This window comes from Anabrus simplex, chromosome 2 (genome assembly GCF_040414725.1).
Source record: "Anabrus simplex isolate iqAnaSimp1 chromosome 2, ASM4041472v1, whole genome shotgun sequence".
NCBI lineage: Eukaryota > Metazoa > Arthropoda > Insecta > Orthoptera > Tettigoniidae > Anabrus > Anabrus simplex.
This window is the reverse complement of record NC_090266.1, coordinates 626,599,048-626,614,846: the sequence shown is the minus strand read 5'-3', so window position 1 is coordinate 626,614,846 and position 15,799 is coordinate 626,599,048. Positions and strand designations below refer to the sequence as shown.

Genomic DNA, 15,799 nt, shown 5'->3' with positions numbered 1-15,799 from the left:
ACCTTATCCTGGTCTGATCATACGTCAAATGTAATCTGAAAAGTTGTGTCATCCATGCATATTTTGAAACGTAACGTGTCATGTACACCACCTTTCATGCGAAAACTACTTGTTCAAAGTCTTATATTTCCAATAATTGACTATGGTTCAGTCGTATACAACGACTTATCTGAAACTTTGAACATAAAACTACAGAGGGTACAAAACGCATGTGTTCGTTACGTTACAAATGCCAGGCGTGATGAACACATAACACCCTATTACATACAGCTACAATGGTTGAAACTCCATGAACGTCGGGAAATCTCAGTAGCTGTTGCTACGCAGAAAATTCTCAAACTGAAGACACCATCCTACCTTTATAATGCATTTAAACCTATGGAGTCGGTACATAACAGAGATAATAGGTTTACAAAAACCACCCTTCAAATTCCCCTTCATCGTACCACTAAATTTAACAAATCCTTTGTTTGCACTGCATCACGTATCTTTAACGTCTTTAATCTTCACCGTTTCGCAAGTAACACTAACTGTACCCAACTAAAGCAGTTCTTAACATCTATCTTTCTGGAGGAGTACGCAAGAGGCTGAGATCAGGCATTCTTGTGTCGAACAATCAGGAATATGTATATTTCGAAGAAAATTGTTTCTCTGCTTTAGCTTTATATTCTTTAAACCCATGTAGTCCAGAATAACAGAAGGGCTTAATGATTTACTTTCTTACTTATTATATAATGTATGTCTTAACCTTACTGGATTTGGTATCTGTATTTTCATATTTTTTTAAAGTTTCTTGTTTAATTTAATACTTTAATATTATAAAAATGTAGTTACTGTTTTCATAAATCTGCATTGTATTATAAGAAGACGCTGCATAAAGGGGCTTTTCAGTCTCAGTGGCATGTAAATCATGATCAATAAATTCAAATTCAATTCCTTCATCTATCTTATTTGCAACTTATCCTCTGCAGTTTACACACTGCTTGCTCATTTTCTTCCACTATGTCCTAGAGTTAATATATACACACTTTTAACAACACCGAACTTGCCAACAATTCAACAGTTTCCTTATTTCTCACAGTTCTCCCATCTTATGTGTGTCTGTTAGTCTAAAAACCACTCACTAATTGCACATTTCTTTACATTACCAACTCAATTATTATACCAACTCTTTACAGGTCTTCTCTCAACTTACTTTCACCTATCTAATTTCTTTATAACAAGGTTTTCCTACCTCACCCTTATCTAGCAATTACCTACTCATCTCTTGATAGAATCTTTTACTAATATTTACAGACTTCTTACTGTACCTAGATTATCTATAATATAAACATTTATCAACTCATCCTCATCCCTATCTAGCTATTACCGACTCATTTCTTAATACCAATATCTACCATTTTCTTCTTTTGTCTAAATCATCCTGATCCTTCTCTAGCTATTACCAACTCGTCTCTTAATGCAAATATCTACAATCTCTTCTTATTGTCACTACATTAACTGGACATAACACATTCGACAACATCTTATTCACCCCTATCTAGATATTACCTATTCTTCTCTTAATACAATCTTCTACCAACACCTACAATTTTCTTTCTATAATACATTCTTTTCCAGTATATACAGATCTCTTCTTATTATATTTACATTATATATAATCTAACAGTTTCGTCTACATCTTATTTCCCATTTCTCTGAAACACCATTCTACCTATTATTCCCTTAATTTCTTTAAAAATCTAGCTCTAACCACATTTAAATATTCTGATATATTTGTTCCTCTTTCCCACTCTCTACATAGCCATGATGTCATATTATAACTTTCTATCTCTTTCTTATTCAACACTTTCTTTTTAATCTCTTCTAACGCACTACGCTGGTTAAATATATGCAGGTCCGACCATCCCTCCCCACATAAAATACATCTATTCTTATTTTCTCGACCTACCCATCCCCTATTTTTCGGAACTCCCATTACCCACCAGTATAAACCTCTTTTACACCTTCTGCTCTCAAATTCGGTTCTCGGGTTCGTTGTTTCCACCAATTTGTTTAATACTGATAGTGAGTCTCTTTCCCTACATTCCATTATTAAACTCTGTCTTTCTATATCTGCCACTCTCCCTTTTACCATTTTCGATATCCATTCTTTCCTCTCTCCCCATCCGGCACACCCTAGATCTCCTAACCCTAAATTTTGTAATTTATTTTTACACTTATTCACCCAGTACCCTTTGTTCTCCATACTTTTTTGGAACCTATACACTTTTTGTATTAAATCCCCTACCTTCCCTTCTTCCAATCTCATCCAATATTTCATCACCGTCCTAGCTACTGTAATTTCTATTGATTCTTTACATACTAACCTAGCCCCCACATTTGCAGTACAGTCTGGAACCCCCATCATAATCTTGCTAAATTTCGCCACCACTTGGTTTAGTTCCTTCCTACCCTCCTCCAATCCCCAAACTTTTACCCCCATATAACATTTTTCCTTTAACCCGTGATTGGAACACCATTCTCTGAATTTTATACTTTATATCCGGGAATTTATTTTCTAATACCCCTACTGCTGCAAGTGCTCCCCTCCTCTTAAATTTGGCTCTTCTGCCCTGATCCTTCCAAGATCCGTTACTACTAATTATTACACCTAAATACTCAATTCTTTTTCCTGGACTGATTTCTTCCTGCTCTACTATCCAAAATTTCTTTTCTGTCCTGTCTTTCCTTTTCCTGCATACCATTATCTGCATCTTCCGTACATTTACTCTAAGTGCCCATCTTCGAGTAATCTTATATAAAATGGGGCCCGAAGATATCTTATTAAACAATTACCCAATTAATTTCTTGTTCATGCTGGCTCTTAGAGAATTTCCTTTTATTAATTCAATTTGTTTTTTTTTGCTAGGGGCTTTACGTCGCACCGACACAGATAGGTCTTATGCCGACGATGGGATAGGAAAGGCCTAGGAGTTGGAAGGAAGCGGCCGTGGCCTTAATTAAGGTACAGCCCCAGCATTTTCCTGGTGTGAAAATGGGAAACCACGGAAAACCATTTTCAGGGCTGCCGATAGTGGGATTCGAATCTACTATCTCCCGGATGCAAGCTCACAGCCGCGCGCCTCTACACGCACGGCCAACTCGCCCGGTCAATTCAATTTGTAATTACTGTACTTACCATGGGGGGGGGGGGGGAATTAGCAATTTTCTTGAATATAAAAACCAATATAACGTCAGCAACATTAAATTGTTTACAGAAATTTTCGGTTATAACAGATGCTAGATGGCTGTCGGTAAGTTCAGTTTATGAAGTTCTCTGGTATGATATTAAACAATTGAACATAAACCGTTATAGAATTCCGGGGGAGGGGGGGAGTGCCCCCCTTTGCAGGCACCCATGGTACTTACTAAATTCCTATTAAATTTGAAGGTTGTTGCTATTTATAACTTTTATTCTAAGGTACAGGTACACTGGGAATTTTCTTAGGTATTGCATTTCTATGTTAGACTCTGTTTCAGTTATAATTTGTTCTTGGTCTCTTTTGCTTGCGATAGGTTCTCCTACGTATGCTCTGGCTAGTACCTAAGCAAATTGCTTCAGCCACACATAGGACATACTGAATCATACGTCAGGGACTCTTGGTATTTCGTCAACAAGCTGTCAACCATAACCCTTCAACCTAATGCACTTTCGGTGAGTTTCGATGTGGAGTCCTTGTTCACCAAAGTGCGACTGACTCTGTCATGTCTCTCACTAAACACCTGTTCCCTGAGGGCATTAGCAAGCTATTTTACCACTGCATGATGTCCAGCTATTTCTTGTGGGGTGGGAATTTTTACAAACAGCGGACGGAGTGGCTATGGGAAGTCCACTTTTGCCCGTAGTGGCTAATTTCTTTATGGAGCATTTTGAGGAGGAGGCTATTGCTTCGGCGCCTGTCAAGCCTAAGATATGGAGGTATGTTGATGATGCATTTGTGGTCTGGACAGAAGGTCCTGAGAAACCTCATCTATTCCTAAACCACCTAAATCAGCAACATCCTTCAATAAAATTCACTATGGAGATGGAGTTGGATGGATGCCTTCCTTTCTTGGATGTTCTAGTGATAAAGAAACTAGACGGCTCCCTAGGACATTCTGTCTATCGTAAGCCTACCCACACAAATTGCTATCTTCATGCAGATTCACACCACCATCCAGCACAAAAACAAGGCATTCTCACGACACTCGCCAAGAGGGCGAGACATATTTGTGAGCCATCACATATCCAGGTGGAGATGGACACGCTCGAAATCGCGTTCACGGGTAATGGTTAAAAGCAATTTGCAGATTCATAGAGCCCTGCATCCCAGAGAAACGAGCAAGCCAAGCTCACAGAAGGAAGAAGTGAAGGGAACTGCCTAATTGCTTTACATTCACAACACCACAGATCGAATTGCCAAGGTCCTCCGCAAACACAATATAAAAACCGTGTTTGGCACCGCCACTAAAATTGCTCACAGTCTGAGTAAAACCAAGGACAAATTGTCCCCACTTTTACATCCTGGGGTATAAGAAATTCCCAGTACTTGTGGTAAGGTATACATCGGCCAAACATGCCGGTCCATTGGTACCCGTATCAAAGAACATGAACGTAATATTCATCTCAACCAACCAGACAAATCAGCCATAGCTGAGCACGCTCTATTGTCGGGTCATGATGTCATGTTCCAAGATGCTCGAGCTCTTACCCACACTAGACACTACAAGTCCAGGATTATACGGGAAGCTGTGGAAATACGTAGAAATCCTAAAAACTTCAACAGGGACACCGGCTATCAATTAAGTAATACCTGGTTGCCAGCCATTAAGAATTTACGTAGGTAGTTCCCTTCCCGATTGTTATTTCGTCTCGGTGTTTTCCAAATTCGTACGTTCCTCATCGCCAGATGTTTCATTCCAGGCTTGTGCCTATGCCATACACCTGCCAATGTCATGTGTTATGCAAACACGTTATGTGAACCGCTTAGACCGATTGTGATGGTTCGGTCAGCTTCCGCTTCGAACGCTAGCGTTGCCACGTCCTGGGGGCCATCTGGTGGCAAATGAACATACCATTTTTTCCACTTCTATTATAACGTCCAAATTTAAAGTGTCATTGTTTAAGAAGCCTTTCTCGTGGACTGTCGAGATTTCTTCTGAGGATGCAGAGCACAGTTCCCTGCATAACGTTAACAATTTCACCTTATTTTCTTGACATGGCATAAGCCCAAAAGCCTATACAGTATCATGCCTTCAAAGTTTGTTCTGTTGTTACAGAAACACTGCCAATGTTTCAAAAATGCATCTTATGCTTGAAAGTTATGAAGATTTGGATGTTATCATTTATGAATGCTCAGAACATGTACTAAATCTGCAAGCAAATGCAAATGACATTCAGTTTCCAAATGTGAGAGAACATTTGATGAAAGTAATAAAATAATCTGATACCCCAAAACTCATTCTCCCAAGTGAAGTGCACTGGGATACCATAGTAAATTGCCTGGAGACATATCTTAAAGGCTAGCCAACTTTGTTATAGATTTGTGAAGAAAATCATGAAACTGTCAATAAAGCAGTGAAAACACAACTTCCTATGTATTAAAATAGAAATGTAGACTGTATGCTTAAACATTTTAAGCATATTGCCACCCTCCTTGATGCTGTTCAAAAGAGAATAACTTGCAATATTTCCAAGTCAATACATGCATGGAAGAATCTTCCAATGAAATTTGAAGCTATGAAGGACAAACACATCATACAAAAATTCAAAAACATATATAATATGGCTCCAACACCTGCTCATGTTTTATCTTACATGCTGGATCCAAACAAAAAAATGTAACCAAAGAAGAAAATAAAGTAGCATTTGGACTTGCAAAAATCAATGAATTGGTGAAGTACATTAACAGTAATGTTTTGGTCAGAAACCTTGCCGTTGCAAGAGTTACTCTTTGAGAAAGAAATCATATTAAAGGTTAATTCCCACGAGGTGCGGAAAAGTCAAAAGAATGACATTGATAAATTACTGAACAGTTAACAATACCAGAGGCTGCAAGTGTTGAAATGATCTTTTCATCTTTTAGGTTAGCATATTCAAAGGTACATAACTGATTGATCAGGCAAAGAGAAAGCCTCCAAGCATGTGTTTCTGTTTCAAGTATTTAATAACGATGTGAAAATGTAAACACCAAACTGAAAAGAAAAGTGAAATATTGATGTTTAAATCATTCATAAATCATAATTCATGAATCTATAGTGCTTTTTGAACTACACTCAATGGTTTAGTTTTTATATTGTTTAATAATCACCAATTTGACTTCAATTAGGTATTAGATTGCATAACACATAAATCCATTTGACTAAATGTTTTATGATTTTATTTTGCAAAAATCACCAAAAATTACATTTTAAAAACAGGTAAATTTTAAGAATAAGGCATATTTTTGCTTCAACCCAATAAAATTTGTTTAAAATATAGCCCTAGAATTAATTGAGACATACTTCTTTATTAAAACGTAATGTTAAAATAGGCTATATTGCTAGATTTTCGACCTATTTATTACATGTTAAAAACAATAAAATATGTGGCACGTTGACTGATGTGCCACAGAAGTTGTGTTCGCGTGTCGCCTAGTGGCACACGTGTCATAGGTTCGCCATCGCTGAGATAGTCAGTCCAAACAAAGAATGCTCATTGGGTATGTCATGAAATGTCCAGTGTCAACAGAAAATGTTTATTTGGTTGTCACTCCAAACAAAAAAATGTTTAAGGTGTGATTTTATTTTCCCAATCGATAGAGCAGTCTCAAATTAGTCTAGTGCAATATTCCGTTCAAAAATATTTATTGATGGTGACTGTATAACAGGAGGAATAATTAGTATTTCCAGTAACGGCTGAATGAAGCTACTGTATGACAACAGCGTGGAGAGAGCACGGCATGCAACGAGACCAGGCAAGTCAGGCAAGGATGATGCGAGTAGGACATGTACTGGTAAGATCAGTGCGAGAGGACACAAAGGCCAGTTGGAGACAAGCCTCCCTCTTCCTAAATGCAGTACCATATGCGGTTGTCTCCCTTGTACCACGTTTCAGGGTACAAGATGTACTACATGCAGTCAAATGTTAACAGACATGCTTCTGATTATGAGAGAGTTATCAGTGATATTGCACAGCAGCCAGACATACTGTAATATGCTGTTTAATATTATCTTGTCAAGATTTTGTGGTTATACAATTTACACAGCAAGGTTGGAAGGGAGGCAGCTGGAGTGTATGCTGAAAGGTTCCCGGAACGAGAAGGGGGGCACCCTTCTCCAGACAAGTTTTGTGCTGTACTAAAATGGACTTGAGATTGGAGTTTTGTGCCCTATGACATGCTAGTGAAACAGGCCTGTGCAAAATCCTAATTGGGCCATTGTACTGGATATGGTGGACACAGACCCACACAGCAGTATATGAGCAGTTGTCAGAGACTTAAGTATGACACAGAGCATTGTGCAATACTTTTGAAAAGAGTCGAAAATGCATCTGTATCGCAGGAACGCATGCATCAAAAGCCTTTGGAGGAGGAAGAGGCTAATCAGCTAATGCAAATGGTTTCGTAAGGAACTTAGTGTTGTTTTTTTTTTGTTTTTTGTTTTTTCAGAATGTTATAGTGTTACAGATGTTTTGATTAGTATTGCACAGACTCAAAATCTTTAAAGTTACATTAATATAAATGGGAATTGAACCAACACATCAATTTTTTAAAAGTAGTTTGTTTATGGACGCGTCAACGGTTTACAACACTGGCGTGCTGAATCATAAACGCAGCCACTACTGGGCCTGTCAATCCCCACTGGCTGCGTAAGCAAGAAAATCAACTCTGATGGATCATGAGTTGCTGGGGTTAGTGTCATCGGGCAACTGCACTGTAACTTTGCGACAAGCAGCGAAAGATTTAATTTGTAAAAAAACAATAGACAGGGGTATGAACATCTGCATGACCAGCTAGGTCACCCGATCTAAATGATGATGCTAGTTGTTTAAAGGGGCCTAACAGCTAGGTCATCGGCCCCTAATGGTACGAAATAACACGAAATGTAACAACAATTTAAAAGTCCAAAATTCATCCAGTGACCAGATTTCAAAACGTAATGATGAAGAATGAATGGATGAATATGAATTTAAAGTAATCAGCAGATACAACTCACAATACTGGAAGTTAAAAATAATTCCAGAATCGATCTACTGACTAGAATTCAAAAACAATGATTATGAACTTAAAACAATCAGTGGATCTGACTCACCTTCCCAGAAACAATCTTAAAACAATGGTATTACTGACTAAGCTACTGCTTCCACAGCACAATTCTGAATCTATGATGCTTGTTGTCTAAAGGGGTCCAAATCCACGCTAATGGCCCCTCATAATGGTACTTATCGCTAGGAAAGTAAGAACCATGGTATTTCTCATTTTGCAGTACTAATCAAAAGAAGCATAGACTCATGGTGTTCCACACATTATGGTACTACTCACAAGTATTGTACGTTGCACAGGTAATGCAGACCTATGATGTTTCTCACATAATGGCACCACTCATAGGCAGCGCAAACCCACGGTGTTCCTCTCACAGGTGTACTAATCACGAGCGCCGGTATTCCTGTGGTGTTTCTCACATAGTGGGTACTAATCACAGGCAAAGCAGACCCACAGTGTCACTCATATAGTGGTACTAATCACAGGCAATGCCCAGACCCGTGGTGTTTCGCACATAATGGTAGTAATCACAGGCAATGTAAGCCCGTGGTATTCCACATATAGTGGTTCTAATCACAGGTACTGTAAACCCACAGTGAACCACTCTCTGCTACTAATCACAAACCTATTGTGTATCTAACATAGTGGTACTCCTTGCAAGACAAGGCGACCCATGGTGTTTCCCGCGTGATGGTACTAATTACAAGCAGTTTCATAGTTCTAATTCAATCATCCCTTGGTCGCCCCTAACGACAGGCAGGGGATACCGTGAGTGTATTCTTCGTCTGCGTCCCCCACTCACAGGGGTCCCAATCTAAATAACCTAGACTTTTAACTTTTTGGCAACAATAACACATACAGCACCATGTGAAACCCATGCAGAAATCAAAAACCAAATCAGGCTGGCTCTGTCTTTACTGGATAAGATCACATGACCTAAGGCGCCACAGCTAGCGTCCATTTTAGGCTGGAACACTGTCGAGAAGAAAGGGGTGGGTGGTTTTTCGAACACCTAATGAACTGATAAAAAACAGTGCAAGACAACACAAGCAGATAGTGGCACCAACTGATGATAAATATGCTACAGCGAATGAGCTTTGGTGGTGATTATTTGTAGCTTGAGAGTGTAAAAGTTTTGTTTTGTTGCTCATTACATATCATAAATGAGTTCAAATAAAGGTACTTCTACTGTCTGCTGTGATTTTTTCACACTGTTCTGTCGTGTAATGACTGTGCAAACCAAATACGGTATGTGTTATTGTGTTGCTGATAAGGAAACTGGAATATCAAGACATTCTGTGCTACATCATGACTGCTATTCTGTGCCCGACTGTGTTAATACGAGTACGTGCTTTCCTCCCAACCAGGGTTGACTGCAGTCAAAAGCACAACAGACACACCAAATGATCCATACCAATTTGCCTTCCTCCTCTCCCACACTTACTCAAATCAGTACACATCCTCACTATGCCATACTCAGCTGACTTCCCAGGCCAGGCTGCTTTGGGTTGCGCTGTGTGCCTCCACAATACTGTCATACAGCCGCCTACTCAGCCACTACTGGAAATACTAAATGTTCCTCTTGCTGTACTGTCACAATCAATAAATATCCTTGAACAGAATATCACACTAAAATACCGTATAATCTTGAATACCACCCGCACTGTTTTTTCGAAAATATCGTTTCCAAATTTGGGTACAGGTTTTATTTTAAATTTTCGGAAATTAATCTTTCTGATTGCATGTAAATCGGGCATCACCGCCGGCGCGGCTTGGCAACAATGCTCTTTCCGCTATCAGTATATGCTACTTCCATGCTTGGCGTCAGTCTCACGCACGTTCTCGGAGTATCAATATGAATTCCACAAAACGTTTGCAATCTTCTACTGCGAGTGAGAAACTGAAAGTAGTTAGGAAGCCGAAATTATTGGAAATCATGCCGCCGGTAGGAAATACGATATTAACGAGTCGTGTATTCGCGATTGGAGAAAGAAGAAAAATGTGCTATTAATATGTAGTGTTGATCGTAGAGTTTTTCGTGGACTGAGTGTACAGTTTCAAGAAATTGAAAAATAACTTTATAAATATGTGAGAGAAAGGCAGGAATTGGGATATGGTGTGTCAACCGAAATGTGTCAGCTAAAGGCATTAGAGATCACAAAGGAACTTTCAACAGAAGGGTTTAAGGCAAGCTGAGGATGGGTTTGTAATTTTTGTAAAAGAAATGGGTTGAGCGTACGAAAGCATACCTCAGTTCCACAGCGTCTTCCTGGTGCCTACAATGAGAAGTTATTGTCGTTTCAGTGTCACATAATTCGGTTGCAGAAGGAAAATGCATATTTGCTTTCCCAAACTAGCAATTCAGATCTGACGCCAGTCTACTATGAAATGGCAGTGGACAAGAGTGTGAATGTTAAGGGTGCGAAAACCGTTACCATTAGAACAGGTGGTAATGAAAAACAACGGTGTACGGTAATGTTGTGTATTCTCGCCGACGGAACCAAATTGCCGCCGTACATTGTTCTCAAGCAAAAGACACTTCCTAAAAATCTACCCACTGGTGTTATCGTCAGATCTCAGAACTCCGGCTGGATGGACAGTTCACTTGTGGAAGACTGGGTAAAGTGTGTCTGGCAATGTCACCCTGGTGCATTATTGGGACAAAAGAGCTTGCTTGTTCTTGACAGTTACCGCGGCCACACAACAGACGCTGTGAAGAAACACATCAAGGATGGGAAAACCAACCTAGCAGTCATTCCGGGCGGGATGACGTCTGTGCTACAGCCGCTGGACGTCTGCGTGAACCGTCCATTTAAAGTAGCCTTGAAACAGCTCTGTACAGAATGGATGGCGGCTGATAATCACATACTGACGCCAAATGGTCGCATTCAGTGCCCGGGAGTTCAGCTGCTGTGTTTGTGAATTTTGACGGCATGAAATCTTATCCCTGGAGACCTCATACAGAAGAGCTTCAGGAAATGTAGCATTTCTAATGCTATGGATGGCAGCGATGACGACATTTTGTGGGAAGGTGATGGTGATGAAAGTTCCGAAGTTGGTACTGATGATGATGATGAACGAACTCGTTGGATATCATTCTGGAAATGTTTGTTTACTTTTATTTGTATTTTCTAATCATTTGATGTGTGTTAGTAAAGATTGTGAATAATTTTGACTTCACTTTTTTTAAAATTTTGTTCCTTCAAAATAAGGGTGCGGGTCTTAATCGGTAGCAGGTGGTAATCGAGATTATATGGTAATCTGAGGCCTCTCTTTCAACTGGACACACAAAATTAGACTTTAAACAGCATTTCGTTCACAAACAATGTGCACCAAAACATTTTCAGATGTCACATATCACACGATATACATGATGCGCATTATACGTTCTACCTCAACATTACAAAAATAAAACTGAAAACACCTTCCGAAATACGAGAGAAAAGGTGCCCAACAACTCTTACGTGAGACAACCGGTATAGTCAATAAGGATCCACAAGTGGTTTAGATTTACTTAAAGGAAATATTTGAAATTATATCTGGCTTATACAAAAAGAAAGTTTAAACAAAAACCTTCTGCTTTTTCCCAACCCTGCTAGGGTAAAAAAAAAAAAGTGTTGATTTCAGTGTAGCTACTTCCATCTCAGTAAATTAAAGACTACTCTTCCTACATTTGTGACCTGCTTGCTATAATGATGTTGGTATGAATGTCGATCAAATATAAACGGGAATTTTGTTCCTGAACTTCAACAGTTGGTAGGACTGGCCTTCGCGCTTCTGCTATGCTTAGGCAGCACCATTAGGAGTGGGGAGAGCGTGCTGTTGGATATTTCCTGCCGTTTCATCGGTAACGCTCACGATGTCGGAGCAACAGTTGCACCCCTCCACTGTGCAACGCATAATTATAAAATTTCTGTTCATGAAGGAGTTACAGCAGCAGAAATTTGCCAGAGATTGACTGCACACTTAGGTGATGAAACATTGTCAAAGACACATGTGTTTGCCTGGTATAAAAAGTTCAAGGAATGATGAGAACGTCTGGAAAATAAGCAACACAATCGTTGTCCTTAGACCAGCATTACAGACGAAAACATTCGTGCGGTTAAAGACATTATTGCTGATTGATTTTTTCCATGAGCGATGCACAATTAATGCTGCTTACTACTGCGAGCTGTTGAACAAGGCAAGTGTTGCATATCGCCACAAAAGACGAGACCAACCGATCCGACACGTCATCCTCCTCCACGACAACGCGCGGCCCCATACTGCAACTCTATCTCCAAACTACAGGAAATGCACTGGATTACACTTGATCATCCGCCTTACAGCCCGGAATTATCGCCCAGTGATTTCCATTTGTTCGGACCGCTTAAAGAAGTTCTAGGAGGGCAACGTTTTGAAGATGACGAGAGTGTGGAAGACTTCCTGCACAACTGGCTGGTGACACAACCCTGTTCTTTTTACGATGAGGGCAACAAAAAGCTGGGACAAATGCATTTCCAAAGCAGGAAACTATGTGGAAAAGTAAATTGTATTTGCCTTGTGTTTTTCAATAAATTAATTTAAATAAAGGATAAAATCCCAGTTTGATTCCCCCCTCGTATGTTGTTGAATTAACACTTCAAACTTCAGAGTTGTTAATTAAAACCGACAAAGTGGCTGTGTGGTTTGGGTCATGTAGCTGTCAGCTTACATTTGGGAGATAGTGGGTTGGAATCCCGCTGTCAGCAGCCATGAAGATTTTTTTCCGTGGTTTCCCATTCACATACCAGGAAAATGCTGGGGCTGTACCTTAATCAATGCCATGGTTGCTTCCCTCCTTCCCACACCTTACCCTTTACTATCCAATCAGTGACATCAGGCCTATCTGTCGGTGCGACGAAAAAGAAAATTGTAAAAAATAATTGTTTAAACTAAAAGTTGTTACTGTACAAAATGCTTAAATGTGAGAAACACAAAAAGATGACTATAAAAGATGAGACAGATCAGAGCCAGCTTTCAGAGTAGTTATTTTTTTTTTTTGCTAGGGGCTTTACGTCGCGCCGACACAGATAGGTCTTATGGCGACGATGGGATAGGATAGGCCTAGGAGTTGGAAGGAAGCGGCCGTGGCCTTAATTAAGGTACAGCCCCAGCATTTGCCTGGTGTGAAAATGGGAAACCACGGAAAACCATTTTCAGGGCTGCCGATAGTGGGTCAGAGTAGTTCTTGTTCTATGTACACAATAATACTTACAGATACAAACCACCAGGAATTTGGAAGAGTAATTAGCCGTCCCTTTAAGGAGAGCTGACTAGTAGGTGATATAACGTGAAGGTGAAGATGAGCTATAGAATGAAACGGCGGCCAGTGAAACCCCATCCTGTGGAAACAGAGAAGAGACAAATTTTAAAAATTCTACTTAGTGAGAAATGGTTTACATTTTTTTACAATTTGCTTTATGTTGCACCAACACAGGTAGGTTTTATGGCGACGATAGGATAGGAAAGGGCTAGGAGTGGGAAGAAAGAAGCCGTGGCCTTAATTAAGGTAAAGCCCCAGCATTTATCTGGTGAGAAAATGGGAAACCAGGGAAAACCATCTTCAGGGCTGCCGACAGTAGTGTTTGAACCCACTATCTTCCGAATGACCAACTTACTTGGTGAAATGGTTTTTCATGGTTATCAGCTAATTGTAAGAATAATGAATGACTAGCTGTTGTGTACCCATTGCTGGTGGGTTAGTTTTAGTAATTGTGGCAGATATGAGTGGCAGCAGAAGAGAGAGGGACAGTACACTTCCACCAATTACAATGGCCAGCGCAAAAGTTATTGTTTGCAAGCTTTAGGAGCTTATGACCTTGTAGGCCATCACATTTAGTTTTCTTCTGTTTCAGCAATATTAGGGCATCCAAGGCCAGGGGAATCTTACTTCCCCCTCCGTATTATTATTATTATTATTATTATTATTATTATTATTATTATTATTATTATTATTATTATTATTATTATTATTATTATTATTATTCAAGTTTCCCTTCTCATTTCAATGCTCATTTTCATTATCTTCCTGATCAGTATGGTCTCATGATTACACGGTTTTGCACTGTATAAGGACAATCACGACAACAATGACCATCATTGGCAGTTAACTCCTTTCCATGATATATGAACCACATTACCATATCAGCGATATTCGGCGTTGATGAACTTGGCACTAAGAATGTAAATTCATGAACACCTCTGTTATCATAGCCCATAGTGTAGAAATATATGCGACATAAATGATTGGAAATTTTAAGTTCCTTAACTTTGGTTCTGTACCATTTACAGTTAGAACCAATATTTCTGAAGATATTTGGATGTACAAAAAACTCACCGTAATAATTCTGATTCTCTCTTGTTATTCTTCTTTGTAGGGTAAAAATGAATGAACATAAAAGATCAGAAATTAAATTTTGACCAATTTTTATTATGTACAGCTTTTGATCCAGCTAATATTAACAGCGGAGGGCATTTTCTGTTTTGGTCCCCTTAATATTGCTAAGCCACTAAATACTAATCAAATAATTTATAGTCTACAGCACACTCCAGCTACCCTTGAACTTAAATACAAAGTTTTGGGAAATTCTGTAAACCCCTTTTCCCGTGATGTTACTGAGCTGAACCCACTTTCAACTTTTATATACACAGTTAAAAAAATTAGGGGAACATTTTGTAACATCTGGCATGTGAGCATTAATTTAGTATATGGGGTTCCAATGGTTGTACAGCATACCTTGAGACTTTAGCTACTCAGGGTATGTCAAATCAAAATTATACTCCATCTGTAGGGAAACTACGGAAAACAACCTTCATGGCTGCCAATGATGTGTTTGGAACCTACTATCTCCAGAATGGAAGCTACGTCTATATGGCCTGTACAACACACACGGATACACATTACTTTTGCTTCATCTTCCCTTCGTAGAAGCTACCGTATTTATGAGTAGATTACACTTGCTGTAACAACGCTATGATGAAAGCCAGATTTCCCACGGTGGTGTGTCGCTTTAGTGCCCATAATATTATTAGATTTAATTTCCACCGAAAACGATACTCTTCTCTGTGGGCAAGTCATACTCAGCCATATTTGAGTTATGTGTATGAAGACGAACAGCTGACTGGCATTTGCCCGACGAATTTCATTGGTTGTGACAAGCAAAGAGTTGCATGAAAGATACTTCTGTCTCCATTTTCAAACCAAAATTGAAACTTTAAGCGATGTCTAGTTAAACATCGACTAAACATTGTTTATGCAATGGAAGATCATGCTCGATTTAGACGTTGTTTAGGTAGACAATGTCTAGGGCTTAAAACTAGTCATTGTTTCTGCAATCAGCCCATAATGTTTACAATCTCACTTGAATGGGGTATCATGTGCTGACTTTTCTGAAAAAATATCAGAAGACACTTCTTGATTAAAAAAACATAAAAGTAAGAAGTACAGGGTTAATGAGAGATCTACTTCTATCTCTACATCAGTCTGCCGAACAAATTTAAGAAGTCATGTTGGA

The 15,799-nt window shown here is 39.2% G+C and overlaps 1 protein-coding gene across 2 annotated transcripts in view; it reads right to left on the bottom strand.

Moving 5' to 3' along the window:
* Positions 1-15,799, bottom strand: part of LOC136862972 (adenosine 5'-monophosphoramidase HINT3) — a 63,578-nt gene that overhangs the window by 10,643 nt on the left and 37,136 nt on the right. For both annotated transcript variants that reach the window (XM_067139269.2, XM_068226230.1), the window contains exon 4: positions 13,501-13,627. In XM_067139269.2, the coding sequence (XP_066995370.1) occupies positions 13,501-13,627 (127 nt within the window). The remainder of the gene's footprint in view (positions 1-13,500; positions 13,628-15,799) is intronic.